General features: G+C 35.9%; 3 protein-coding genes and 1 long non-coding RNA gene across 5 annotated transcripts; 2 read left to right on the top strand and 2 right to left on the bottom strand.

Annotated features, from left to right (window-relative positions):
- The first annotated feature begins 950 nt into the window (after window positions 1–950).
- On the top strand, window positions 951–1772 carry LOC120258791 (putative nuclease HARBI1). Its single transcript, XM_039266226.1, has 2 exons — window positions 951–1230; window positions 1306–1772. The coding sequence occupies exons 1-2, from the start codon at window positions 951–953 to the stop codon at window positions 1770–1772; spliced, it is 747 nt and encodes a 248-aa protein (XP_039122160.1).
- A 680-nt stretch (window positions 1773–2452) lies between these two features.
- LOC120258528 (CBS domain-containing protein CBSX6) lies at window positions 2453–8361 on the bottom strand. Its single transcript, XM_039265972.1, has 2 exons — window positions 7742–8361; window positions 2453–3482 (listed from the first exon to the last, which is right to left on the bottom strand). The coding sequence occupies exons 1-2, from the start codon at window positions 8059–8061 to the stop codon at window positions 2591–2593; spliced, it is 1212 nt and encodes a 403-aa protein (XP_039121906.1). The 5' UTR covers window positions 8062–8361; the 3' UTR covers window positions 2453–2590.
- Window positions 8362–11790: 3429 nt separating this feature from the next.
- On the top strand, window positions 11791–19724 carry LOC120258790 (protein ALP1-like). Its single transcript, XM_039266225.1, has 5 exons — window positions 11791–11886; window positions 18382–18888; window positions 18975–19203; window positions 19273–19342; window positions 19499–19724. Exons 1-5 carry the CDS (start codon window positions 11791–11793, stop codon window positions 19722–19724), a joined length of 1128 nt encoding a protein of 375 aa, XP_039122159.1.
- Window positions 19725–24159: 4435 nt separating this feature from the next.
- LOC120258454 lies at window positions 24160–26365 on the bottom strand. 2 transcript variants are annotated; one of them, XR_005536006.1, is made up of 5 exons: window positions 25967–26365; window positions 25615–25813; window positions 25363–25544; window positions 24933–25141; window positions 24160–24653 (listed from the first exon to the last, which is right to left on the bottom strand). It is a non-coding gene; the product is annotated as an uncharacterized LOC120258454 (long non-coding RNA). The 2 variants fall into 2 exon arrangements; XR_005536005.1 differs by having other exon boundaries at window positions 26128–26365.
- Window positions 26366–26370: the final 5 nt, after the last annotated feature.

Here is a 26370-nt window from a genome sequence, read left to right as displayed (position 1 = left end):
TGCCAGGGGGTGAACGAGGGAACCCAGAATACTACCTCATGGTTAGGATGTTTGCAAGGAAAACTTATAGAGAGACCTTCGTGCACCTAATGAATAGGGATCCATCACTTGCTAAGGGCTGGTTGAACACATTCAATATGGGCAACATTGACCTATTTTAACTTCAACAATAGTGCATCTATCCTTATATATGTTTGCACTTGTTCGTCATGTTGAACGTAGTTTGTTTTTGTGTTGAAGTTATTGCGTTGAACTTAGTTCTCATGCTTATTTATAATTTGTTGTGTTAAACTTGTTTCTTATGGATTTGGATTTGTTGAATATTCGTTAGAAACATTTGTTATGCTAAACTTGTTTCTTATGGCTTTGGATTTGTTAAACTTTTTTTTGTTATGTGTTTACCTTGTATGTTTATCGTATTTATCATTTCTTATGGTTTATGTAGGTATAACTAGACAATGGATTTCGTGTCTGATTCAGATACAGAATTGAATGAAAGGATATCTGATTCAGAAGATGAAGATAGCAATTTAGACTTCTCACTGGAATTACTTGGAAGAATATATGCAGGTGTAGCAATTGCACAATATCAATATATGAAGTTAATGTTAAAGAATGAGAAAAGAACATCTTCTTTGACTGGTCACATGTGACTGAATGGATCCGCAAATCGGTTCTTCCAGCAATTCCGTATGCACAAGTCTACATTTAGGTGTTTGGTGACTGAGCTTACTCAAAAGTATGGTCTACAACATACGAGAAATGTCACCGCTGAAGAAGCAGTACTAATATTCTTATACACAATTGGACAAGGAGTTACTTGTAGAAATGTGGAAGAGAGGTTTCAACATTCTGGAGAGACAGTGCATTGACAGTTTCATCGAGTGTTGAAAGCTGTCCACAAACTTGGAAATGATATCATTAGACTAGTAGACAGGAATTTCAGAGATATGGAGGAGCACATCCAGGGTGATGATCGATATTGGCCTTACTTCAAAGATTGCATTGGAGCAATAGATGGAACACATGTGGCAATTCATGTCCCCGCTGACAAACAAATCCCATTCATGAATAGGAAAGGGTACACATCAACCAATATTTTAGCTACATGTGACTTCAATATGTGTTTCACATATGCACTTATTGGTTGGGAGGGATCGGCGCATGACACACGTATTCTACTTGATGTTTTACGAAATCCATTTATGAAGTTTCCTCAACCTCCAGAAGGTTCGTAATTGCCTGAAATAAATTTTAATTTTTACTTCTACTTTCTTATTTTTTTTTTAATTATATTTTTTGTAGGAAAATATTACCTTGTGAATTCTGGATATTCTACCATGAAAGGGTTTCTAGGGCCATATAAGAGTGCAAGGTATCACATTCCACAATTTAAGATGTCTCGTGCTTTTAGGTCTCCTAATGAAGTATTCAACTATCATCACTCTAGTCAGAGGAGTGTTATTGAAAGAACATTTGGGGTTTGTAAGGCAAGATGGTGGATCCTACAAAATATGACCACTTACACAACGAAGGTACAATTTCAAATTATATGGGCATGTTTTGCTCTACATAATTATATTCGAAGAATGGGAAACAATGATTTAGATGCTCTTGAGGGCCTTGAGGACATTAACCAATTCCAAGAAAGAAAATTGGGCTTTGAGGATGATGGTGAAAGTTCATGGCAACAACCAACCAATGAAGATACTGAACAAATCAGAGTTAGAAACACTATTAGGAATCAACTCTTCAATCAAGGTATGAGTTGATTTTGGAATGTTTGTAAAAATGTTATGGCTATTTGTGGGTGCTAAAAAACCATTTGTATTCTTGTAATTGTCGTATTGGTTGTTGTAATTGTTAGAGCATATTAATATTGTTGTTGTTATTATGGTAAAATATGCAACCTACTTGTAAGATGTTAATGTAATTTTTATTGTACTAGTAATTAACAATATTGTTCCTCTATTGTAGAAAATATTAGTTGTTGAATATTTATTATCATAATGTAATAAAAATAATAATACCGTCAACAATAACAACAACAACAACAACAATAATAATGAGAACAACAACAACAAAACAATAATAATAGTATAATAGCCCTCATAATAATAATAATAATAATAATAATAATAATAATAATAATAATAATAATAACAACATGTTTAATTATAATAATAACAATAATGACAAATATTATTTATTTGTTAAATAAGACATTTGAATAATGTATAATTATTGAGTTATTATCATAATTCAGTAAACTATAATAGTACTTTTGAAATAAACATCCAAACATTTTTACAACTTTAAAAGTGCTTCTTAATATAATACATCCAAACAAAAAAAAAACATGTACAAACACTTAACTTAGTCTAAAACTACTTTTTCTAAAAATGCTTCCAAAAAAAAACTTTTTTTTAAAAGCTAATCCAAACAACCCATATTAAAAAAATAACCACTTTATTGGCAAGGATCATCCACACTTAACAATGAAACCGAATCAAATACCAAAGACATACCATTACCAAGGCAACAATTCAAATTTCAACACACAGGCACACATAAAAGCCCTTAACAGAAACTATGGTGTTGGGGGAACAAGGCTGCTGGGATGCCTTGTCACTGCATGGAGTATGTCACTGTAACCGATGATGCCGATCAAGATATCCTCTACTTCAGCATCTGTCACCCACACATGGGTGGCCCTGTGTGAAAGCATTTGCGCCATGACGGCCGCTAGAGAGCTCGTATGCTTGCATGTCAAGGGAGCACTTCTTCCTCTATACATGCTGCGCAGCCCTCCAACAGCCATCTGGTTTGCTTGACTGCTGAAGAAGCCAATGCTTCGGCTGCTAAACTTTTTAGGCCTTGACGAGGCCCCGATAATTGTGTCCTCAACGGGAGAAGAAGGAATGGAAAAGCTAGGTACAAGGGAATCTGAATTTGTTATGTTGTCCTCCGCACCCATAACAAATTGGCCTGCTGATAGATTTGCCAAGGCCCATGCTGCAGCTAAATAGTCACATTTCCATAGTTTATATGCAGATATTTCTCCGATGATCTTGTGTGACCCATCTGGGTTCGTCTCAACAACTACAATAGCACATGGATCCTGAGGAAGCTTGTGCACCACTTCAATTGCTGGGGAGGAGGCCTCAATATGGAAATAATGAGGGGTTATGGCTCCAAGGGATGAGATGGATGACAGAGGGATGGGTGCAAGAGCACCGAGACAGCCGATAAGAAAGCGGACCACATCCTCGCGGGAAAGGCAGCAGTATTTGTCATCATAGGAAGATGAGGAAGGCTGGCTGCTGTTGCCAGTGGCTGTTGCAGTTGAGGTGTTGAGGGTCTTCAGCCACTTGCCGTTGTAGAGGATGGAAAACCGCTTGCTTACACCTTTCCATGCCATACTCTTGCGCACAAGGAGGCGCCTCACTCCCTGTTTCATCAACTCAAGAGCATCTATCAGCCTGAGAATGCAAAAGAAAAGGCATATTTAGCATAAAAACAGAAAAACTATAAACCGAGATCCTTGAATTAACCACTTGATTCAATGTTATGTGCATATTGCTGTGGCAGAGAAGAATCAAATTAATGCCAACTTACTAACAAGAACCTCTTGAAAGAGATTCCAATGAGGGCATTTAACACTTCATTGGTTTAACACTTCATTGGTTTCCAAGGTGTCCTAATTCAAGATATAAATTAGATGTCCTTAATACAAACACATGTATCTACTTTTACCTCATCAAATCAACACCTGGCTTAGCAATTGTAACATTACTACATGCCATCGGTAAGAAAAAAATACGAAAGAAACAAACAGTATGGGGTACTTATGCTAAAATGCCACTGGTATAATGAAACAAAACTAGTGAAAGCAACTAACTCATTGAACCCATAAGATATCCAGATATAAGGATAAACATAATGAACCAATCTGAAAAACATGGCAAAATGAAACCAGCTAGGAAAATATTACTCAATGTAGCAAGATGCTATATTTAAGAAAGACTACAGGAATCAAAATATAAACCATCATCCAGAATGACAAACAGAAGTAATATCCTAAACTATTAACAGCCAGAAGCTTCATAACAGCAGATAAGAAAGGCTGAATGTACACCATAGAAAAGGAATAATCTGTAAGAAGAAATCTGCTCTGGTGAAACTCAGAAAGTAAAGAAGACAATTAAGGACATCATACTTAGTAAGGCAAAAAATAAAACAAAACAAAACAAAACAAAACAAAATAAAATAAAAAAACACTTATGGAGTCATCTGCAAGATATCATTCTCCTTAAAAGTACAACAATTAGTTAGAGTATCCATGTCTGCCACGCTGCGACATGTCAACTGTGGTAAAATACATGTTTGAATCCAAACTTAAAGATAAAACAGAGTAGGAACTTAAACCCACAAAACAAATGTTGAACCAATTGGAAAAAAAGATGGGACTGACACAAAAAATTCGTGCTTGAAATCAATTGTGAGGAAACTGACTGCCTAAGAAGCACGGACACGGATGCGGTGACACGATACGACATGACACGAACACGGTGACACAGTAGTTTCTAAAAATTAAGGACACGGGTACGGCAGGACACGGCTATAAAAAATATTATTTATTATATAGAATATTTATTATAAATATAAATCTATATAGTTTTCATGTAATATATGTTATATATTTACTTATAAATTAATTTAGTGATTTTGTGTATTGGGAAGTAATTAGGAAATATACATGAGTAATTTAGAAAAATCATTTACAAAGCATATGAGTGTCTGGAGGTGTCCACGGTGTGTCCGAGTATCCGTGTGTCCAACACGGATAAGACACGGGTACGTCAAGCTCCCTGGAGTGTCCGTGCTTCATAGAGTGACTGCACGGCCTGCAATTCAATGCAAGCCCCTCATGCCAAGAAAATCCAAGGTCTATACGCAAGCACATAGTGCTAGATTATCTTTCCTCGACTATGCCAAAACCACATAATAGTACTTGCACAATCACAGTCATGATGGTGGTGATAATTAACATGACACAAATGACATATCAGCACTGCTAAATTAGCGTACAGACAAACTAGGCAGCATTTTGCAAGTTGAAACACTTATATCAGCCAAAGTGATAAGGAACGTAACTTACAAGACCCTTTATTAGCCTTCAACCAAAGACTATGTTGCCTTTACACAATATCAAGTTAAACTCAGCATTCATAGGATGGATTCAACCTGCAAAGATGCATACTCAGTAGTAGATTGCAATTGATATAAAGCCTTCAAGAATGAGAGTTAAAAAATTTGTTCATTTCTAGCTCCCAAGTTCCCATAAGAAAGGCAATCTTTTGTTTGTTATTTCCAAAAATATAATTCTTACTCCTATATATATATATATATATATATGTTGGGTGTTGACTCACAGAGGGGTGAGATACTAGGAGCACTGTAGGAGGTAGACCTCTCATAACAATTACCAAGTATTTTTTTGCATACATAAGGATTCAAACTCAAAACCACTTGTTTAAGAGACTCGATCCTCTACCACTTAGACCAGAACCTGTTAGTTCATTCCTATAAAATCAATGACCACAAATGAGACAATGTGCTTCCAGTTACATATTTTAAAGTGATAAGTACAGATTTTGTGACCTCCCTAGCCAAATCTTAGGTAAAGATTTTGTTGACCCAAAATATTTACTTCTTGATAAGGGCTCCACTTTGAAGTTACTGAAGCATAGGCTGAGGGATGGAGACCAAATTCATGGCCAATGAAACTTTAGTTTTCAATTATGAAGCCAAAGATACAAAAGAAGAATTGATGGGCTTCAAAAAATTGGAGGCTTGAAGAAAACCCCCAAAATGGATGTTAACCAAACTCACTAAGGGCAGAGAACTAGCTGGTCAGTTGATCTAGAGAAAAACACTTACAATTATTAGTTAACTGTTTCTCAGCTAGCTTCATGCTTAAATTCTAGGTCAGTTTTCCAGAGTGAGTTTTGTTGAAAGCTATCTTGGCTTTCATTAGAAAGTTAGAATTGAATTTTTAACCATTAATGAATCCATGATTTATCTGCATATTCTTAAGCTATGATTTGCAAGTGTCTTTTCAAAATGACATGTTTTCTAGACATAGCCAATTAATGCCAATATCCCACCTATAGGGAACTGAGCATCCTATGAGAAACTTGCAACGGATAATTTTCTCCTTCTGTTTTATCACTTCCCTGAAAGACGTAATTAAATAGCAAAATTGACAATATGCACCTATATACTGAAAAATACTAAAAGATCACTCTGCAGGTTGTTAAACTTAAAATAATATTCATTCACAAAAACAGACAACACAAATTTTGAAAATTTTCTCCACAATAATTATCATATAAAACTTTAGGTTGCCTAGGCTTGCCACTAGGTATGACCATATGTATAATTCCAATACACACAAATGGTTACCTATTATCACTGTTGGCAGCAAAATCCAAGGTCAGTTCTTAATAAAACATCTCCAATTTTTAAGTTTTGTTAAGTGTAACAAGTCATCCCAACAATTAACGACTTCAAATATGTGCTGTGTTATACCTAATCAACGAGAAGAAAATTGATATAAGAAAATCAAAGATGAAGAACTAGAAATGCATGTGAAAAGTGTCTTGGAACAACTTCCTAAAAAAAAATTCTGCATTTCAGTAGATCGATCAATTTGACAAAAAATTTCCTCCTTTCAGCCTAGAAAGAGGTCATAGTCAGTGATCCATACAAGCACCAAAGAATAACAGCAAAAGCATTTCTGAGCCACACTTAACAAGAACAAGATAGATAAACAAAAAAGAGAAAAAATAGCCAACACAGAAATAGCAAAGTCACCACCTTAATTACAAAATTTAAAAATACTATAGCATCCAAACATAAAGTAGACATAAAGAGAGGATGAGAGCTGATAATAGAATGAATACCAACTGTCACTGCTCACCAACCTAACGATCCAATCATTTACCTAACATTTCTTGATCACTAGCTGCTTCTAAGATAATTGTGGCTGGCTGCGTCTAAGATAATTGTGGTACTTATAATGGTACATAGGCAAGCCAAATAATCAAACCCATATGCAAACCAATTAATTAAACCAACAAAACTATTAAAATCGAGTCCAGTGAGTAACTCCAGAAGCTGCCATTGATTGACATATTGAAGTCCTCCAAGGTAAAAATAATGGAATTGATCAAATATATACCATTCAGAAAATAAACATTGGAATTGCAATAAACGAACTAATGACAAAAGTAAACCAAGAAATCAAGATCTCAACTTTAAGAACCAAATCAGACATAAAAATCTATAATCAAAATCTCATCAAATTACAACATGCGATAGACGTACAATGAAATGGATTTATGCTGAATCAGTAAACAGAAGCAAGCTCAGATATCGCAATCAAAAGTTGGGGCAAAAACACATAACAAGAAGATGAACAACAACAGACCTTTTATTTTAATAAACAAAATTAAAAAAAGTAGTCAAGCCAAGAATGGAAATAAAAATCTCAAAATTTGCAAAAATTTCCGGCCAACCAAATTAATATATTAGGGAAAAAAAAACAGCAAAAAAATCAAGAAAAAGCACAAAGAAAACAACACGAAGAATCAACAATCACATCAATCAAAACCAAGAAAAGCCCAAACAAGTCACAAAAATAAATCTTTTTCCAAATAATAGATAGAATCACAACCTGGTCCCAGGATCGACCTCCTTCAACAGCATCGGATTGGGTGTGACGACCTCCGCCACGGGCGTCCGCATTGCTCGCTCGTGCTCCTCACCCGCCTTAGCAAGAAAAACCACAAGATCCATCGAATGGAGAATCCCCACGAATCTTGATGCCCTCGACCCGATCCCATCCTTGGCCTTCCAAACGGTGATCGCTCCTTCAGCACACTCCCCAATAGCCTTCACAGCGGCCTCCACCGTCTCGGTATCAGCAAACTCCTTGATCTCCGGCTTCCCCACCGTCAGATCGCCGATCACGTGGTGCACGAAGACCGATGCCATGGTAAGAGGCACCAAATGTTACGAAAGAGAGTGGAGGAGGGTGAGGTGGAGAAGAAGAAGGCTGCGGATAGGCTTCGATCGGCCCGCAAGGTTACCTGGGTATCGGAAAGCGGTGACCAGACCACTGCTCACGCCGCCGGCCATCGGAGAGATGAGAAGATGATCAAGCCCATCAACGGTCACGATGGCCTCCACCGGGTTTTCTGGGAATCGGAGACGGAGACGCGGTCTCTACTATATGGATCAGAGAAGCGCTGATCTCGAGGAGCGTTTGGTTGACCTGTGTAATTTTCGACAAATATTGCTGTATATATTTCTCGACATTTTTGTGTATGTCAAAGTGTTCCGATTGGGGGATGTTCGGTGTTGCCTGTTATATCAAAACAGCCAAGTGGATCTAGTAGTTTTGTGATTCGAGAACGCTTAGGTGCCTTAGCGGTTCGTCTTTCGTGCTTCCAAGTTCTATAGTTCTAACACATGTGGAGATGGCTTCAAGATTGAAACGTGTATTTGGGTAAAGATGGCGTGAATCTTGAGGCTTGTTTGGACGGCAGCGACGGGATGAATTGTGTGTATTGTGTTTTGAATAACACAGCGGATGACGTCTTTTGATTTATATTATAATGTACGATATCAGTACACGGATAAGAAAGAAGCACGCATCTGTCCGTATGAGTCCGTGGAAACGATTTGGGATCCAAAACAACACAAACAAAGAGACGAAGCCGTAATTATTGCCATGCTTTGGGATATATTACGATAATCATCAAGCAAACTCAGACTAGTTTGTTTTTCAATCCAAGGTCAAGCGTTTGGCAACAATTTTTATTACTGTGGTCAAGCGTCCTCATTTATGTGTGTTACAGTGTGCATAATATATATAAATTATATAAAATTTTTATTTTAGTTAATTTTAGCCAAGTTTTGTTCTGCAAGCTTTATCATACTTTTTATGGTTCTGGTGGGGTGTGATGTGTTAAGTTCACTTAAAAACCGATTCAAAGATTAAACACACACACACAATCAAAACAAGAGAAATGAAACAAGCAAATTTGTAACCCAGTTCGGCACAACCTTGCCTACATCTGGGGGCCAGGCCCGGAGAAACAATCCACTAAAAGAGGTATAGTAACAATGAGTACAACACTCACTCACTCTCACAATACAAAGAATATCCTCTCTAGATTGCCCGACGGCCACATACTCAACTCTCACCGAAGAGTCTCTCACTGGTTGACTCATCCTAAATCTTCGAGCTGGATCTTTTATATAAACGCACCGATGTCTCATACAGTTACCTTTTTTAGAATTCTCCGTGGCTTCCTAACTTGGACACCTTCCAAAGTTAGATGTTGCAACACCCAGTTGCAACATGGCCCACTTTACTGAACATGATTGAGTTCTAGTCAGATACACCCAAATCTACGACCTTCAACCTCCCGGTTCCTTCAGTTCGCCTCGTAGCAGTTGATTCGACTCGAGCTCCTCTTGCCTGCAGCTGCTTCCTTCCTCACATCACTTTAGTAGGTCTCCCTCTCCTGAGGGACGTGCCCACCAAGGCACACGAGATCATCTCACCAAAGATAGCTACCGAAGATCTCCCGATCTTCTTTCCAAAATTGGCCCAAGTTTGGTCTTCCCAAATGATCTTCGTTTGACTCATGAAAATATTGTTACTAAACTTGATCTCATCTTCATCCAAGTTTAGCCTTCAATATCTTCAAGCATGATCTTCAATCATCCATGCTTGGATATCCAAATCTTCAATCATATCTCATGCAATCTTCAAACAATCTCCTCACATGACTAGTCTCAATGAATAGTTCCGCCCATAGATAGCTCTTGGATCTTTCTTCAATTAGTAATGCTAAATATGGTCTTGATAATTTCCTTGGCTTGTCCTTACCTTATTTAGTTTGTGTCTTCAAATAGCTTCACACCAAACTAAACCTTGTGTCTTCTAATAGCTTCATACCAAGTTTAACTTTTGTCTTCTAATAGCTTCATACAATCTTCATGATCTTGAATTCTTGCCAATGATAGAATATTTCTCTCTCTTCAAATAGATCTTTCTAAAAAGGAGTTCTATCAAAGATATGAATTGTCATCCCGGATCTTACCAAGGATAAACAATTATACCTAAAATAAAACTTACCTTTCTTGAAGAGATCCTATAGACTTGATGCACTTTCTTAAAATAGTTGATCATCACATGATTGTATTGAGAGGAATATCTACTAAATAAAATCTTCAACCTTGATCTTCATCACATGTCATGACATCATCTTTTGCCGCATCATCATCCTATTCACCTCTTCTTTGATGAGTCATCTCTAGCCACGTCATCATTCTCTTGCCATGTCACTATATGACTTGTCATATAATGCCAATCCACGTCATCAGACTTAACACTTTTTATTTATAATGCTAATTTTTTTTACAAAAATGATAAATACTATCAAATAATATATTAGTATAGAAAATACACCTATTATATCTCCTATATACTTTTGAAAAATAGAAATATAACACATCCCACAATGGATCTATTTGGATCTATTTGAAATAGTACTGTAACAATACTTGGGTTTGATAACTATATGTAAACTGTCCAAATTCTAATATCAAAAATTAGAATTCATCATGTCATTTATTCAAATATATTTATTAAAAAGAAAAAAAGTTTGGTGTGCTGATTCATTTTTATATTCACCTCACAAGGAAATAAACTATCATAAATTTTAATCAAAATAAAAGCGCAACTTTTAATCTGGGAAACTTGATGAAGATGATGTGGAGTCAATTCCAACACGAAATATATCAAATTGTGTCATCTTTGGGTGTTGTTTAATATGCAATGAAAGTTAAATTATAAGCACATCCATACACAGAACTTAAAAATAATTTCTGGAAGAATGAAGTTTTAAAGACTAATTTAGCTGGCTAAGTCCCTTTCTTCCGCCTCTTATCTTTTTTTCTGTTCTTCCTTGATCTTTCCCTCTTTCCTCTCTTGATCTCTCTTCTCTCTTTCCTGTCTTTCTCCTATCTCCTTATTCCCCTTCATTACCAGCTGTCCCGCCAACCAAAAACCCAAGAAAGCCCCATCCCAAAGTTCAAATAAAACAAACACCCAAATAAAAGGCACATGTGGACTCATATGCTAGTAATTAGAAAAAGACATACCATTTCACTACTAAACTACTGTGTATGAACCGGTGCTACAATACCCTATAAAATGGTATACAGGTATAGTATAGAAATAAGAAAAGACATACCATTTTACTACCATACCAATTCTCATAAAAAAATTGTTATTATGTGAATATTTTGTAGTTAGGAGAAATTATGGAGGTAGTTTCTTTGTTTAGTGGTAGCCATATAGAGACATGACTATACATTCAATATTCTGGATCAATTTGATTGTATTGTATTTTATGAGATATCTTTTCTCTCCAAAATTTATTTTTCTACATGGTTTTAGAGAAGGTTTAAACTCTAACGGTTCGTGTTGCCTCACCCTTTTTATTTTTTATTTTTCACTTGCACTTAATCACCATCGTCTAACTCTTCTCTATTTATTGATCAATTGCAAAAGTATCACCGAATGTAGTCTTGAATAGAACGATTCATATGTCATCTCCTTTCTTTTTATCGCCGTCTGAGAATCTGGGAATGGTGATAACTACATGCACCTTGGTGGGAGACAATTACTACTTGTAGGAAAAGTCGATGTTGAATGCTTTAAGGGAAGAAAATAAAGAAGGCTTCGTTGATGGAATATTGAAGATGCCAACGTTCGGCACCCCTGAGGCAACATATTGGAAGGTTTGCAATTCGATGATTATTCAATGGCTTGTTAACCCAATTGACAAGTCAATTAAACCCAATGTCTCTTATGGAGTCTCTACAAAGACAGTTTAGCATGATTTGAAGGACCATTTTTCAGTTAGGAATGGTCCCAGGGTTCATCAATTGAAAGGTGAAATAGCTTTGATTTGTCAAAAAAGAACGATAGTGGTGGCATGTTTCACAAGACTCAAGGCGATATGATGAGGGACGCGCTAATGAGCTATACGAGACTCCCATGTTGTATGTGTGAAGGATGCATATGCGGAGCAATTGGAGAATTAGGTCGAGCGCAAGACGAGGAAAAGCTACACTAATTTCTTATGCGATTGGAACAAACCGGGACAAAAGAGAACAATATCTAGAGAAGCTCGACATGCGACTTCTTCTCCTAAGGCCTTGCTTGGATGGAGTTTGGGGAAGGTTCATAAAGTAAGGTAAGGTAAGGTAAAGGAAGAGAAGGTAAGGGTTGAACTTATATCATGCTTGGGGCAAGAGTAAAGTAAATGAAGGTTATTTAACTTTTTGTGTTTGGATTGGAGGTAAAGGAAAATAAGGGTTGGTACTAATATTACCAAAATATCCTTGATATGTCTTATGTTTCCAATATTTGTTATCATAAAATATTACCAAAATAGGATGTTTACCCTTTGAGATATAAACTCAATAATAACAAAATAATAATTTTTTAATTAAAAAATAATAATTTTAAGAAAAAATACTATTTATTGTTCGGTCATTATATTATTCTACTAAGGGCATTCTTGTCATAAAAAAGTATGAACCCTCCTCAACCCTCCAATTTGGAGGGTTGAGAAGTGGAGGTAAAATGGGGTGTTTTCAACCCTCAATTTACCTCCCAAACCTTTACTTCACCCTCAACCCCTCACCCCAATCAAGGGTTTAAATAACCCTTACCTCCAAAACCCTCCCAAACCATCCATAACCCTTCACCCCAAGCAAAGCCTAAGTCTTCTAGTCATAAAAGTCTTCCAGTCATAAACTTTTCTTGATCCAATACACTTGCGTCACTAAGTGGTGAGAGTTTGATTCTCGACTGAGGGCACATTTCTGGGAGATGTGAGCGGTGGTTGTGTATGGATGGTCCCAGCGCCCATGTGTGTGTGGGCCCCACCCCCATTTGCTCCACCGAGACTTGTGCATGCCCTGACGGTTTAGCAGGGCCTTCGGGCTGTCTATTCCTCTTGTCAAAAAAAATAATACACTTGCGTCACTCGTCTTCTCACCAGGATCGCCCAAGTTTTGGCGTTGTTTAGGGTTTCGGTGAGCAACGCTACCGCACAATGTAAAACCCAAGAAAAGGAAGCAAAACACCAGTGTGATATATAATGAGTATAGTATCAACTATCAACTGACTATTAGCGGATTGGATCTGCTCAATGATATCGGATCCAAAAAAAAATAATCATGATACATGAAATTTAACATTATTAACTTTATTTATTATGCATTAGTATTAGTATTATTACTATGATTAATCATTTGAAAATTATATATATATCATCCACAGGCTGATAGTGGATTGGATCTGCTAGAACACTATCGGATTTAAAACATCATCCCCAAACAAAATCGGATCTTAATTTTCACTTATCATCCTATTGATGGAAAATTATTGAGCATCTAGTAGCCATTAATGGATTAGATCTGCATAATAATACATCAAAACAAACAAATCATCAAGTAAAATCTAATTCAAAAATATTTAACATAACCAGTAAATTTAACTAGGCTGTTAGCAGATCGGAGCTTCAAGAACACTATCGGGTGTCCGAGTGCCCACCCGTCCTACAACCCTTGGAACTTCAAAGATTAAATTAGGAAACATAGTGTTTGGAATTTAAATAACAGTTGAACATCAAACATAAAAAACATGAGAATTGACATGCGTTTATGTGATTTGAAGCTCATTTACAATTAGACAATGTTTCCATTGCCAATATCACTCCTAATTGAGAACTTCACAACTTCCTATTTTACTGAAATAACTACATACACAAATTTAGAAGCTTAGGGTGTGTTTGGTTCGCCAAATTTGAACCCGAAGTGGCTGAAATGGTTACTTTCGAAGCACTTCTTCTTGTTTGGTTCGCCGAAGTGAACTTTGAAATATTGATTTGACAAGTTCCAAAGCACCCCACTTCACCCCAGCCACTTTGGGAGAAAAAAACCCCGAAGTGGGATTTACGGCCGTTCACTTCCTTCACGTTGTGTCACGTGATACGTTGGACTTCACCCCCACCTTTCTCCAATTCCCAGGCCGCTTCAGGGATTTTCGTCTAGGGTTCTCCGCCTCCTCTCCCGATCTCTCATCCCTCTCGTCTCCCTTCTAGGGTTCTTGGTCTCCACTCCCGATCTCTCTTCCCCATCATTTCTCTTCTATGGTTTCTCCGCCTCCTCCAGTCCTGACCTCTTCCTCTTGTCTCCGATTCTCTTCTAGGGTTGTCCACCTCCTCCACTCCCATCTCCCTGTCGTCTTCACCCGAGCATCACCGTATCTTTGTGGCCACCATCCATCCCTCTCTTGGCTGTGATTATGTTTTCCTTGTTCGCCAGCATTTCAGATCTAACTCAGTAGACATCTTTCCTCCAAGAAATGGATGCGAACGATGCTATTTGGTTTTTTTTCTTTTTCCCTTTTCGTTCTTGACGTTCTATATTTCCTTTGTGTTTCCTTTTTTTATTGTGTTGTTTCTTCAAGTTTTTCAGATGGTATTTTGATCGTCGCTGATTTTCCAGGTTTTCCTCTCCTGATCTTGAGTTTCTTGCATATCTGCAAGATTTTTTTTAATTTTATGGTTAGTTGTTGCTGTTTTTGATATATTTTACCCTTTTTCCATTTCTTTATGCTAGTATCTTGTCTGTTTTTACCCTATTTTTGATGTTGTTGTTCCCTTCTGTTTTCAGTGGTTTTCCTCTTGAAATATTGTTTTCCTTTCAGATATGCAAGAAAACCTCTTGTTTAATTTTTTTCATACTAGTTTATTTGTTAGGTATATTTGTGAGAACTGGTTTTTTTAGACCATGCTACTTTTGATATATTTTCCCCCTTTTTTCCTAATGCTTGTAGGTTGTCTGCTTTTACCTTTTTTTTTGTTTTTTATTTTGTTGTCCCTTAAAGCTTTGTAGATGATACGATCGTGCCTAGTGTTTTCAGTGGTCTTCCTATCCCGATCTTGTTTTCCTTCGAGATCTACAAGAAAACCCTTTGTTTTATTTTTTCATACTGGTTTATTTGTTAGCTATATTTGTTCTACTGGTTTATTTCTTGTTCATACTGGTTATTTCTTATTTCTTATTCAGTATCATAGCATGTCTTATTTCTTATTTCCAGATCTGCATATTATTTGTTAGATATATTTGTTATTCATAGCATACTTGTTTAATTTTTATTCTTATTCATACTAGTTTATTTCTTTTGTTGTATTTCTTATTTCTTATTCCGTATCATAGCATGTTATTGTTTACACATTATGTTGTGTTGTTCATAGCATATTTGTTTATTTGTTATTCCTGTTCATACTTGTCCGTTGTGTTATTCCTTATTTCTTAGTTGTTATCATATCATGTACTGTTTAGATATTATGTTGTGTTATTCATAGCATACTTTTTTTTTTTCCTTATTCTTATTCATACTGGTTTATTTCTGTTGTGTTATTCCTTATTTATTATTCATTATTATATCATGCTATTGTTTACATATTATGTTTGTGTTGTTCATAGCATACTTGTTTATTTCTATTGTCTTATATCTTATTTCTTATTCCTTATGATTACATGTTAATGTTTACATATTATGCTGTGTTATTCATAGCATACTTGTTTATTTCTTACTGCTTTATTTCCATTTCTTGTTCATACTGGTTTCTTTCTGTTTTGTTTATTTCTCATTTCTTATTCTTTATCATAACATGTTATTGTTTACTTATTCGGCTGTGTTATTCATAGCATACTGGTTTATTTCATTGTGGTTTGTTTCTTATTCTTGTTTACACTGCTTTGTTTCATAAATAATTATTTCATATTCTTGTTTCATATTTGTTTATTTCATGTTCTTATTCCTAATCATAGCATTTTATTGTTTACATATCCTGCTGTGTTATTCATATTATACTTGTTTATTTCATATGGGATTATTTCTTATTTCTTATTCCTTATCATAGCATGTTATTGTTTAGATATTATGCTGTGTAATTCATAACATACTTGTTTATTAGTCATTCATGTTCATAATGGTTTATGTTTGTTGTGTTATTCCTTATTTCTTATTCCTTATCATAGCATGTTATTGTTTGCATATTATGTTGTGTTGTTCATAGCATACTTATTTATTTGCTTGCTGCTTTATTTCCATTTATTGTTCATAGTGGTTTATTTCTGTTTTGGTATTTCTCTTTCTTATTCTTTATCATAGCTTGTTATTGTTTAGTTATTCTGTTGTGTTATTCATAGCATACTGGTTTATTTCTTTGTGGTTTGTTTCTTTTTTTTTCTTATACTGCTTTGTTTCATAAATAATTATATCATATTAGTTTATTTATTGTTTCATATTGGTTTATTTCTTGTTCTTATCCTAAACATAGCATTTTATTGTTTAGATAGTCTGCTGTGTTATTTCTTCTTCTTATTCCTAATCATAGCATTTCATGGTACAATTTGAACGAGGGTTTATAGTTCATATAAAGTCACCGGTTTAACTTGCCACTGGTTCTGATACCTGGCCTAGTCCAGTAATTTCATACCTTTGGTACAGAGAACATTGCACTTTTGACTTGGAGAACACGGACTTAAGTTCCTATGTCAAAACAATTGTTTTCATTTCTAGTTTATTCTCCAGTTTGTTTCAGTTATTTCTGATTTATATCTTGCCATAACATGCAATTTCTTATGTTATTGTTGCCTTTTTTATAACCATCTTCATATCATATTCTGTCATTGTTGTTTTTCATTTCTGTTGTGTTCTCCGGTTTGTTTCAGTTATTTCTGATTTATATCTTGGCACAACATGCAATTTCTTATGTCTTATCAGAGCATGCTATATTTGTGAGAATTGGTTTATTTATCATTCATGTTCATTATGGTTTATGTCTGTTGTGTTATTCCTTATTTCTTATTCTTTATCATAGCATGTTATTGTTTGCATATTATGTTGTGTTGTTCATAGCATACTTGTTTATTTGCTTGCTGCTTTATTTCCATTTATTGTTCATGCTGGTTTATTTCTGTTTTGGTATTTCTCTTTCTTATTCTTTATCATAGCATGTTATTGTTTAGTTATTCTGTTGTGTTATTCATAGCATACTGGTTTATTTCTTTGTGGTTTGTTTCTTTTTTTTTTTTACTGCTTTGTTTCATAAATAATTATATCATATTGGTTTATTTCTTGTTTCATTTTGGTTTATTTCATGTTCTTATTCCTAATCATAGCATTTTATTGTTTAGTTAGTCTGCTGTGTTATTTCTTGTTCTTATTTGTAATCATAACATTTCATGGTATTATTTGAACGAGGGTTTATAGTTCATATAAAGTCACCGGTTTGACTTGCTACTGGTTTTGAGGCCTGGCCTGGTCCAGTAACTTCATACCTTTGGTACAGAGAACATTGCACTTTTGACTTGGAGAACACGAACCTAAGTTCCTATGTCAATACCATTGTTTTGATTTCTGTTGTGTTCTCTAGTTTGATTTCAATTATTTCACATAGCTTGCTATTGTTGGCTTTTTAATTACCATCTTCATAACATGTTCTGTCATTGCTGTTTTTCATTTCTGTTGTGTTCTCCAATTTGTTTCAGTTATTTCTGATTTATATCTTGGCATAACATGCAATTTCTTATGTCTTCACATAGCATGCTATTGTTGGCTTTTTAATAACCATCTTCATAGCATGTTCTATCATTGTTGTTTTTCATTTCTGTTGTGTTCTCCAGTTTGTTTCAGTTATTTCTGAATCTTGCCATAACATGCAATTTCTTATGTCTTCACATAGCATGCTATTGTTGGCTTTTTTATAACCATCTTCATACCAAGTTCTGTCATTGTTGTTTTTCATTTCTGTTGTGTTCTCTAGTTTGTTTCAGTTATTTCTTATTTATATCTTGCCATAACATGCAATTTCTTATGTCTTATCATAGCATGCTATTGTTGGCTTTTTAATAACCATCTTCATAACATGTTCTCTTATTATTGTTTTTTATTTGTGTTTATTTCTCCACTTTGTTTTAGTTATTTCTGATTTATATCTTGGCATAACATGCAATTTCTTATGTCTTCACATAGCATGCTATTGTTGGCTTGTTTATAACCATCTTCATAGCTTATTCTGTCGTTGTTTTTATTTATTTTATTTCTGACTTATTTCCCGTTATAATTTGCAATTTCCCAACTGGTGTGTACCGAATTCAGTTAGTAGTTGCATGTTCATATCAATAACGTTATTCATAATTATGTAGATGGATAGCTTGATTGTTAATGACCATGTAAGGCCATTGATTGCCGCGTTTACTACCGTCGTTGTGGTTGTTGCCTGCCAAATTGAGGATGTGCATGTCTCTAGGTCAGGGAGAAGTAAGGAACCATCCATGTTTCGAGACTTGACTAGGAAAAAACATATGGAGCGTATTTTAAGGAGTGGTCATGACTATTGCGTGAGCTATCTTAGGATGGATGTAGGTCCTTTTATGCATCTAGCCTCGATCATGCGTGACAAGCATCTCCTTCAGGTCACGCGGCACATATCTGTGGAGGAACAATTAGCCATGTTCTTACATATTGTTGGTCATAACACAAAAAATAGGACTATGAGAATTGAGTTTGTCCGATCTGGGGAAACGATTAGTCAATATTTTAATTGCATGCTCAGAGCTGTTTGTGCCATTCGAGATGATTTTGTTCATTCCCTTAGCTCCAATTGTTATCCAGAAATTGAATATAACCCCAACTGGTATCCATTCTTCAAAGTAAGTAAATTTGACATATAACATAAATTTAATCATTTCCCCGTAATCATTCCATCCATGTTCCTTCATATACTTTTCTCATGTAGGACTGTATAGGTTTGTTCGATGGGACGCATATTGATGCGTCCGTCCCACCTCAAGCAATGCCTCGGTTTCGTGGTCGTAAAGGCCCAACCCAAAATGTGTTGGCTGTTGTGAACCCTGATTTGCAGTTCACTTATGTGTTGGCGGGTTGGGAGGGATCAGCGAATGACTTCACTGTCCTAAAAGATGCACTAGAAAGACCACAACCTGAAGGATTAAAACTGATAGAAGGTAGGAGACCGAGTACTAGTGAATTAAAATATTACACGAACGAATAATTGACAGGTGTCATTATTGTAGGGAAGTATTATCTTGTAGACGCCGGTTATACTACTATGCAAGGGTTCATAGCACCGTATCGAGGTGTTAGGTATCATTTGAAAGAACATAGTGGAAGGGCACCAACAAATCCAAAGTAATTGTTCAACCTTCGACACTCGATGCTACGGCCACGTGTAGAGCGTGCTTTCGCAATCTTGAAAAATTGTTTCTAGATTCTTACATCACACCCTTTCTTCCCTTTCAGGACACAGGTTAAATTAGTTCTTGCATATTGCATAGTGCATAACTATATAGTAGGTGTCGACCCAAACGATATGTTGATGTATGAAGAAAGCACACAAAATGATGAGCAAATCATGTTAACACAGCCCCGGTCACAGCGAGAACAATGGGAAGAGAATCGCCAATGGATTGAACTTAGAGATAAGATAGCAAACGACATATGGATGATTTATAGTGGTTTTGTGTGATTATAAAAAGCTTGCCTTGTTAGCTGTAGTCTTGCAAACATCTTTACGATTGCTTGTTTGTTTTACCTGCATTTTTTCCTGCATGGGTTTGCTTCGTTAGACTATCATGTCTGGACTACATGTTTTCGTCTTCAGTTCTTTAAGTGTTTATCTTCACCTGCCGATTATTTTCATGTTTCCCTTGTTAGTTCCATTTTTGATGCTTTTACAGCTTCATAGTATTTTCTTTGTCATTAATTCACTTGTTCTCTGGGATCCTAATTCCATTGTATGTTCGTATCATTCTGTCTTCTGTTGTTTTAATGCTTAACAGTGTCATAGTTTGTTTTCTTTTTTCATGATTCACTTGTCTTTATAATGACGCAGTAGTTTCTTTTGTTTTCCCATGAATATCTTATTTCATAAGTTTTTTACATAATTCATTCGATATCATGATATGAGATATTGATGTGTATGGTTCTGCACAAGCAGCAGTTTACACCAGATAGATTTAAGAATCTTACATAGTTATAATTTTCCAATAGAATTCCAGCTACGATGGAGGGCATTGAGCGTGCAACGGAGAGGTCGTCATCAAAGGCTTCTGGCAGCAAGCACGGTACCCCTAATAAGCGATGGAAGGCTGAATACGATAGCTTCTTGATCCCACTTCTACAGGAACAAATATGAAAATGGCTGAAATGTGACAAATCATTCAAAAGAGCAGCATTTGTCTTTGTTGTTGTCGCTGTCAATTCTAGGTTCAATACTGAATTCAGTGCAGAGAACGTTGAAAATCATTATCAAACTTTGAAATCACGGTACACGGAGATAAAAAAAAGTGAGAGATCTCAGTGGTGCCGGTTGGGATGATGCCACGAAGACTATCACCCTTGATCCCGTGGTTGCCTTAACCTACATCGAGATAACATGACCCGACTTTACTTGTGATATTAGTATGATAGGAGCATGATTATATATGTACCCTGTTGTGTATGGCACTGTAATATAGGCACACCCGGCAGCGAAGGCTTTCATAAACAAACCAATTGAGCATTATGAGGCATTGCGGGTTATATGTGGCGAGGACAATGCAACTGGCGTGTATACGACATCTGTGTTCACTGATTTGGGGGATAACTCTGAACATGAAGGCAACAATAACAACTTTGATGAAGAACCAATAGAACAACCAATTGATGATGATGCCGATCCGAACTCTGCCCCACCCATTGTGAGCAGCCCTGCAACCTCATCTGCACCAATGCCACAATGTTCAAGTAGGGGTTCGAAAAATCCTTCAATGATGGGTGATCTCATTGTTGTGGTGGGAGAAATGGCATCTGCCATTAAAAACCCCACACACTGGACAGAGAGCTTGCATGCGAAGGTTATGGAGGTTGATGGTTTTGAAAAGAAGGAACTTGTTCAGGTGTTTGATTTTCTGCGTTCTGTGAGATTGAGGCAAGAGGATTTATAGTGAAGGACATGGATCTGAGGTAGGATTGGATAGAAACTTTTTTATCCAGGATGGTTTGATTCCAGCACCTACTGCTTCGGACTCACTTGACTGATCCCTGCTTCTAGTAACTAATTATTTTACTGCATGGTTGTGCATTGCATGCATCAGGACTGCCTCATGTTTTGTGATGAGTGAACATTGCATCGGACACCTTGTTGTGGTTGCATCCGTTCAAGCATTTCATGTTTTGTCTTTTTACTTTCATGTTTTGTCTGGACATGCTTATCTTTATGTTGCTCTGCATGGTTTGAATATATGTTTGTTTCACACTAACATGGCTTTCGTTTGTTTTTTTTTTTTGTTTGTTTTTGTGGATTAGATTTCAGGTAATGTAGGATGGCAATGATGAAAGGCAATTTGTGACATTGCACTGAGGCACTGTTCTCTAATATGACACAAAAGTTTAAATTGGAGCACTGGCGGGGCAAAATTAAGGGGCACTTCGATGCCAATCTTTTGCAGCCATTGCGCATCTGATTTGCTTGAGTGTGAAGGTAGCGTTACATTGTTGTTTTTATGCATTATTTCAATTGTAAGGTTTCGTAAGTATTTTACTTTTTTCGCTTAAACCTAGTTTCCATGAGATTATTTTTTCTTAACTGATTTATACAAGCGTGTCGGGGCAATCAGGCGGCACAGAGTGCCACCATTGCAGCCACCTTGTATAGGATTTGGTCCCTTCACTTTTTTTTTTCAAGAACATGTGCCAATGAATGTGCTTAATTGTTGCTATTGCTACCACCTGAGTCATGCCAAGCAAACACGAATTGCTTTCATTCACCAAAACTGAGGAACTGAAAGGGCATGTATCTGCACGCTGTACAAATTCATGACAAGGTAGCATATCAATTAAAACATCTGCATTCGAAGCCATTGTTTTTTCTGTGAATGCATCATATGATCATAATTTCTTTTATAGTCTACTGAAATCTTTTGCACAGAGTTGCAGGTTGTTGACAAGGAGTTGGCTGTTGTTGTTCTCTAGCCATGTTCTTTCCACCGTTGTTCTCTGACTTTGTTGAGAACGAGTTCAATGTTTGCAATGAAACTTTGAGATTTTTTTCCAGATAACTTGGAATTTCATGGTGATGGAGTTGTATATCCTAAGTGCTGTTGTTGGCATGGATAAGGCTGAATTTTTTCATGGAGGTGGATGTTGTTCACAAGGACTTGGCTGCTGCTGTTCTCTAGCCATGTTATTTCCACTGTTGTTCTTTGACTGTGTAGAGAATGAGTTCAATGTTTGCAGTGAAACTTTGATATTTTTTTCCAGATATCTTGGAATTTCATGCTGGTGTTGCCAAGGAGAAGGATGAATCTTTGTAGGGAGGTGGATGTTATTGAGATCGATCTGGCTTTTGATGTTCTCTGGCTTTGTTCTTTCCACTGTTGTTCTCTGATTGTGTTCCGAAGGACTTGAATGTTTGCAGCGAAACTATGTTATTTATTTATTTATTTATTTTTGCAGATTACTTGGAATTTCATGCCGACGGAGTTGTATATCGTAAATGCTGGTGTTGCCAAGGAGAAGGACGAATCTTTGCAGGGAGGTGGATGTTGTTGAGATCGATCTGGCTGCTGCTGTTGTCTCACTTTGTTCTTTCCACTGTTGTTCTTTGATTGTGTTGACAAGGACTTGAATGTTTGCAACGAAACTTCGATATATATATATATATATATATTTTGCAGATTACTTGGAATTTCATGCTGACCGAGTTGTATATCCTAAATGTTGGTGTTGCCAAGGAGAAGGATGAAGCTTTCTCGGGAGGTGGATGTTGTTGACAAGGGCTTGGCTGTTGTTGTTGTCTGACTTTGTTACTCTGACTGTGTTGAGAAGTGACTTGAATGTTTGCAGTGAAACTTTGATCTTGTATTTTAGATTGTTAATAATGTCATGCTCATGGAATTGTATGTCCTAAACGTTGTATAGATTGTGTATATCTGCTGGAGATCCTAAATGATGTACAAACTGTGTATATTTGCGGCTCTCTATATACCCTTAGGCTGCTTGGTTATAATAATACAAGTTTTGTGGGTGTTTGCTTGTATGCAAGCATAACAACCGGTGTTCGAAAGTTCTATTTATGGCTTTTTCAATTCTTGGTCTTTCATTTATATCAATAGGAAAAACTTTAAAAAACAAAAGGCAACAAACCGGAAGAGTAGCAGAATCACTTAATAATATTTTCACTATACAACAACAACCATTTATGTAAAATTTGTTATATTGATAACACATTTTAAACTTTAATTTTCGGATTAAGGAAATAAAAAAGTTAAATAACTTTAATTTTGAGTTTAAGGGAAAAAACAAACAAATAATGTAAATATTGCAAAGTTAAATTAACCCAATTTATGAAATGTTTATTATATTTATAATAGCATACTTTTAATTTTTGGATTAAAAAAAAAAGTTAAATAACTTAAATTTAGAGTTTAAGAAAAAAAAATTTTAATATTGCAAAGTTAAATTAACCCAATTTATGAAATTTTTGTTTATATTCATGAACCAATTAACATTTAAATAAATATTTAAGGGGCGATTTTTTAAAAAAAAATTATTGTAACATTTTAAAATAATTTATAACATCCCTAACAAATATGGGGTAAGCTCCCCCCTTCTCACCGAAGTGGTGATCATAACCCCACTTCGGTGTTACCAAACACACGGAACTGATGAAGTCACCTTTTCAAGATTTTCACTTCCACCATCCAAACACCTGAAGTGGTCACTGAGTGATAATTTCCCTCTTAACCAAACACATGGAAGTAGACACCTCCAGCTGAATTCCCCACTTCTATTGAAGTAACCACTTCAACTACCTATCACTTCGGTACCTCACTTCCGAACCAAACACACCCTTAGTGCTATAAAAGAATTCAGAAGTTGTGACCTTCCGTTGCAAACAAAAGGTATAATATAGACATGCGTGTAAATAAGCCACTCATATAAAATAATAAATCAATAGTTCAAGGGCACAAGTCCTTATTTTCCAACTCTATTGTAACAATAAAACTTTACCCTCAAGAACAGAAAGCACACGGGAAAAAAAAATTAAATATTGCGAATTTTAAACGCCTAAATAACAGGAAAGAGATGCCTTTCACAACACCCCAGCCTAAAAATTATAAAGAAATTTAATATTTTGTTTTTAGTGAATAAATGGAAATAATAAAACTACTAATAGCCCTTACATTGTACCAGCAACTTTTGTACTGATGTGAGTCTTTGCCGTCATAAAAGTTGGACCAAACCAAAATCTGATATCTTTGGGTAGAGATCAGCATCAAGCAGAATATTGCTTTTGCCTTGACATCTCTGTGCGCAATGCGCATTCTTGATTCCTCATGTAGATATGCTAAACCTGTTGCAGCTCCCAAACAGATTTAAAACCAAACAGGCCAATCAAGAAATATCTTCTTCTCTGCAATGACACAAGCACACGTATTGATGAGTTTGTCTAGTGGCTAATTAAAATAGGCTAGCACATATCAAGAAGCTGCATTAGAGTACTGATTTAGAAATTATAGATTTGAATTTATAAGCTTGGTCTCCCATCCAACCAGCTTAAAGTTTTGGGTTGAATCCAACCCAGATAATATGTTTGGTTTACATGGTAGAATACCTTATTGATAGATACAAACTGAGAAACACTGATTTTGCAAATTTACTATGTTCTAATCAAGATCGATTAAAGCATTACCAAAGATTGCCTGATCAAGGCTCCCATTCTCTAGATACTTGTAAACCAAGAGGCTCCTGTTTCCCTCAATGCAGCAGCCATTGAGGTTCACAAGGTTTCTGTGTTGAATTCCTGATATAGTTGCAATCTGTTATAAACTGGCGTTTTATATGGCGAGATGCTTCTGATAATTGCTTCACTGCCACTACTCTCCCATCATTAAGCTTTCCCTGCATAATTATGTTTAATGAATTTGTTTCAACAGCTTTACATTTGCACTTAACTGACAATTTGTTAAGTATTAACAGAATTATTAATGGATAATCCACACATAATGATGCTGCATATTATGCTTTTTACCAATGTCTTCAGATACACTTTCTTTTTTCTCCAAGTAAAAGAAAGAAAAAGTCTGTACATGCTTTTAGAGAATTAGCAACAATTAACTGACCTTAAACACAGATCCAAAGCCTCCCTCACCAAGTTTATAATCAAAATTAAAGTCCCCAGTAGAGACTCCAATAATTGCCAATAGACTTAAAAGTACAACTGTGGCTGCAAGACTGGCAATCAGTTCAGTATTGTTCTTCTATGAAGTAATTGCTGCTGGATTACTTACATTTGGAGTGAAATCTGGGAAGTAATTTGAACAGTAAGTGTAAACTTGTCATAGGTCTCAACTTAAACATGCATTTTATCATACCATAAAGGGATACACTGATCGCTGAAACAGACACCCCATAGTAGCCTTGAGTAGGTATACAACAGGTGCCCCTTCCAGCCCAAAAGAAATGTATTTCCAGGAAAATATTAATTACTGGTGCTATGAACTCCTTTATAACTGCTGTATTTGAGACCCCACCAGCCTCCTTTGTTATGTCGAAGTCCTCTTCAAGTTCTCCCTGAAACAAAAATATGTGCCAGTCTAGAATTTAACTGTTTAAATAGATCAAAATCAGAAATTATTTCTTAAAAGTGAGATGAATCATTACACACCAATATTCCTCAGTTAATCAGCGATGTTAATAAAATCACAAATTAAAAACTTTCAGGACCTTGGTATCATGTATCACCGTATACTCATTTTTTTAAGAATGTGCACAATGGGGAGTAGCTATCGCTAATGTCAGCTTTCCATCATGCACCGCCGCAGCCAAGGACTCATCAACAAATATAATGACAGATAAGTTGGATACTAAAATTCAGCTATTCTCACCTGAATGTAAATATTAAAAACTCTTCGTCCCACACTTTTCCAAGTAGGTGAATCCAGGGAAAAAAATCTCAGCAAATTGAAGTTTTATTCTGTAGTTACCATTCTCATGACCAAGTCCATAGTATCTAAGTGACGAAGGTGATATCCTTGCAGTCTGAAATAGTTCTGAATCGAGAGTATTCTGGAATTGAGATCGACTGCTGATTCTATAGCTAAAATTTGAAGCATCTGCAAACCAGCCAA

Source organism: Dioscorea cayenensis, chromosome 4 (genome assembly GCF_009730915.1).
Source record: "Dioscorea cayenensis subsp. rotundata cultivar TDr96_F1 chromosome 4, TDr96_F1_v2_PseudoChromosome.rev07_lg8_w22 25.fasta, whole genome shotgun sequence".
Classification (NCBI taxonomy): domain Eukaryota; kingdom Viridiplantae; phylum Streptophyta; class Magnoliopsida; order Dioscoreales; family Dioscoreaceae; genus Dioscorea; species Dioscorea cayenensis.
Note: the sequence above shows the minus strand (reverse complement) of the source record. Positions and strands in the feature narration are given on the sequence as shown.

Coding starts and splice junctions, on each gene's coding strand:
- LOC120258528 (XM_039265972.1), bottom strand. CDS start 8,061: ATGGCATCGGTCTTCGTGCACCACGTGATCGGCGATCTGACGGTGGGG. Junction 3,483..7,741: donor GAGGTCGATCCTGGGACCAG/GTTGTGATTCTA, acceptor TTGCATTCTCAG/GCTGATAGATGCTCTTGAGT.
- LOC120258790 (XM_039266225.1), top strand. CDS start 11,791: ATGTTGAATGCTTTAAGGGAAGAAAATAAAGAAGGCTTCGTTGATGGA. Junction 18,889..18,974: donor ACTGGTATCCATTCTTCAAA/GTAAGTAAATTT, acceptor TTTCTCATGTAG/GACTGTATAGGTTTGTTCGA. Junction 19,343..19,498: donor GCACCGTATCGAGGTGTTAG/GTATCATTTGAA, acceptor CTTCCCTTTCAG/GACACAGGTTAAATTAGTTC.
- LOC120258791 (XM_039266226.1), top strand. CDS start 951: ATGGAGGAGCACATCCAGGGTGATGATCGATATTGGCCTTACTTCAAA. Junction 1,231..1,305: donor GTTTCCTCAACCTCCAGAAG/GTTCGTAATTGC, acceptor TATTTTTTGTAG/GAAAATATTACCTTGTGAAT.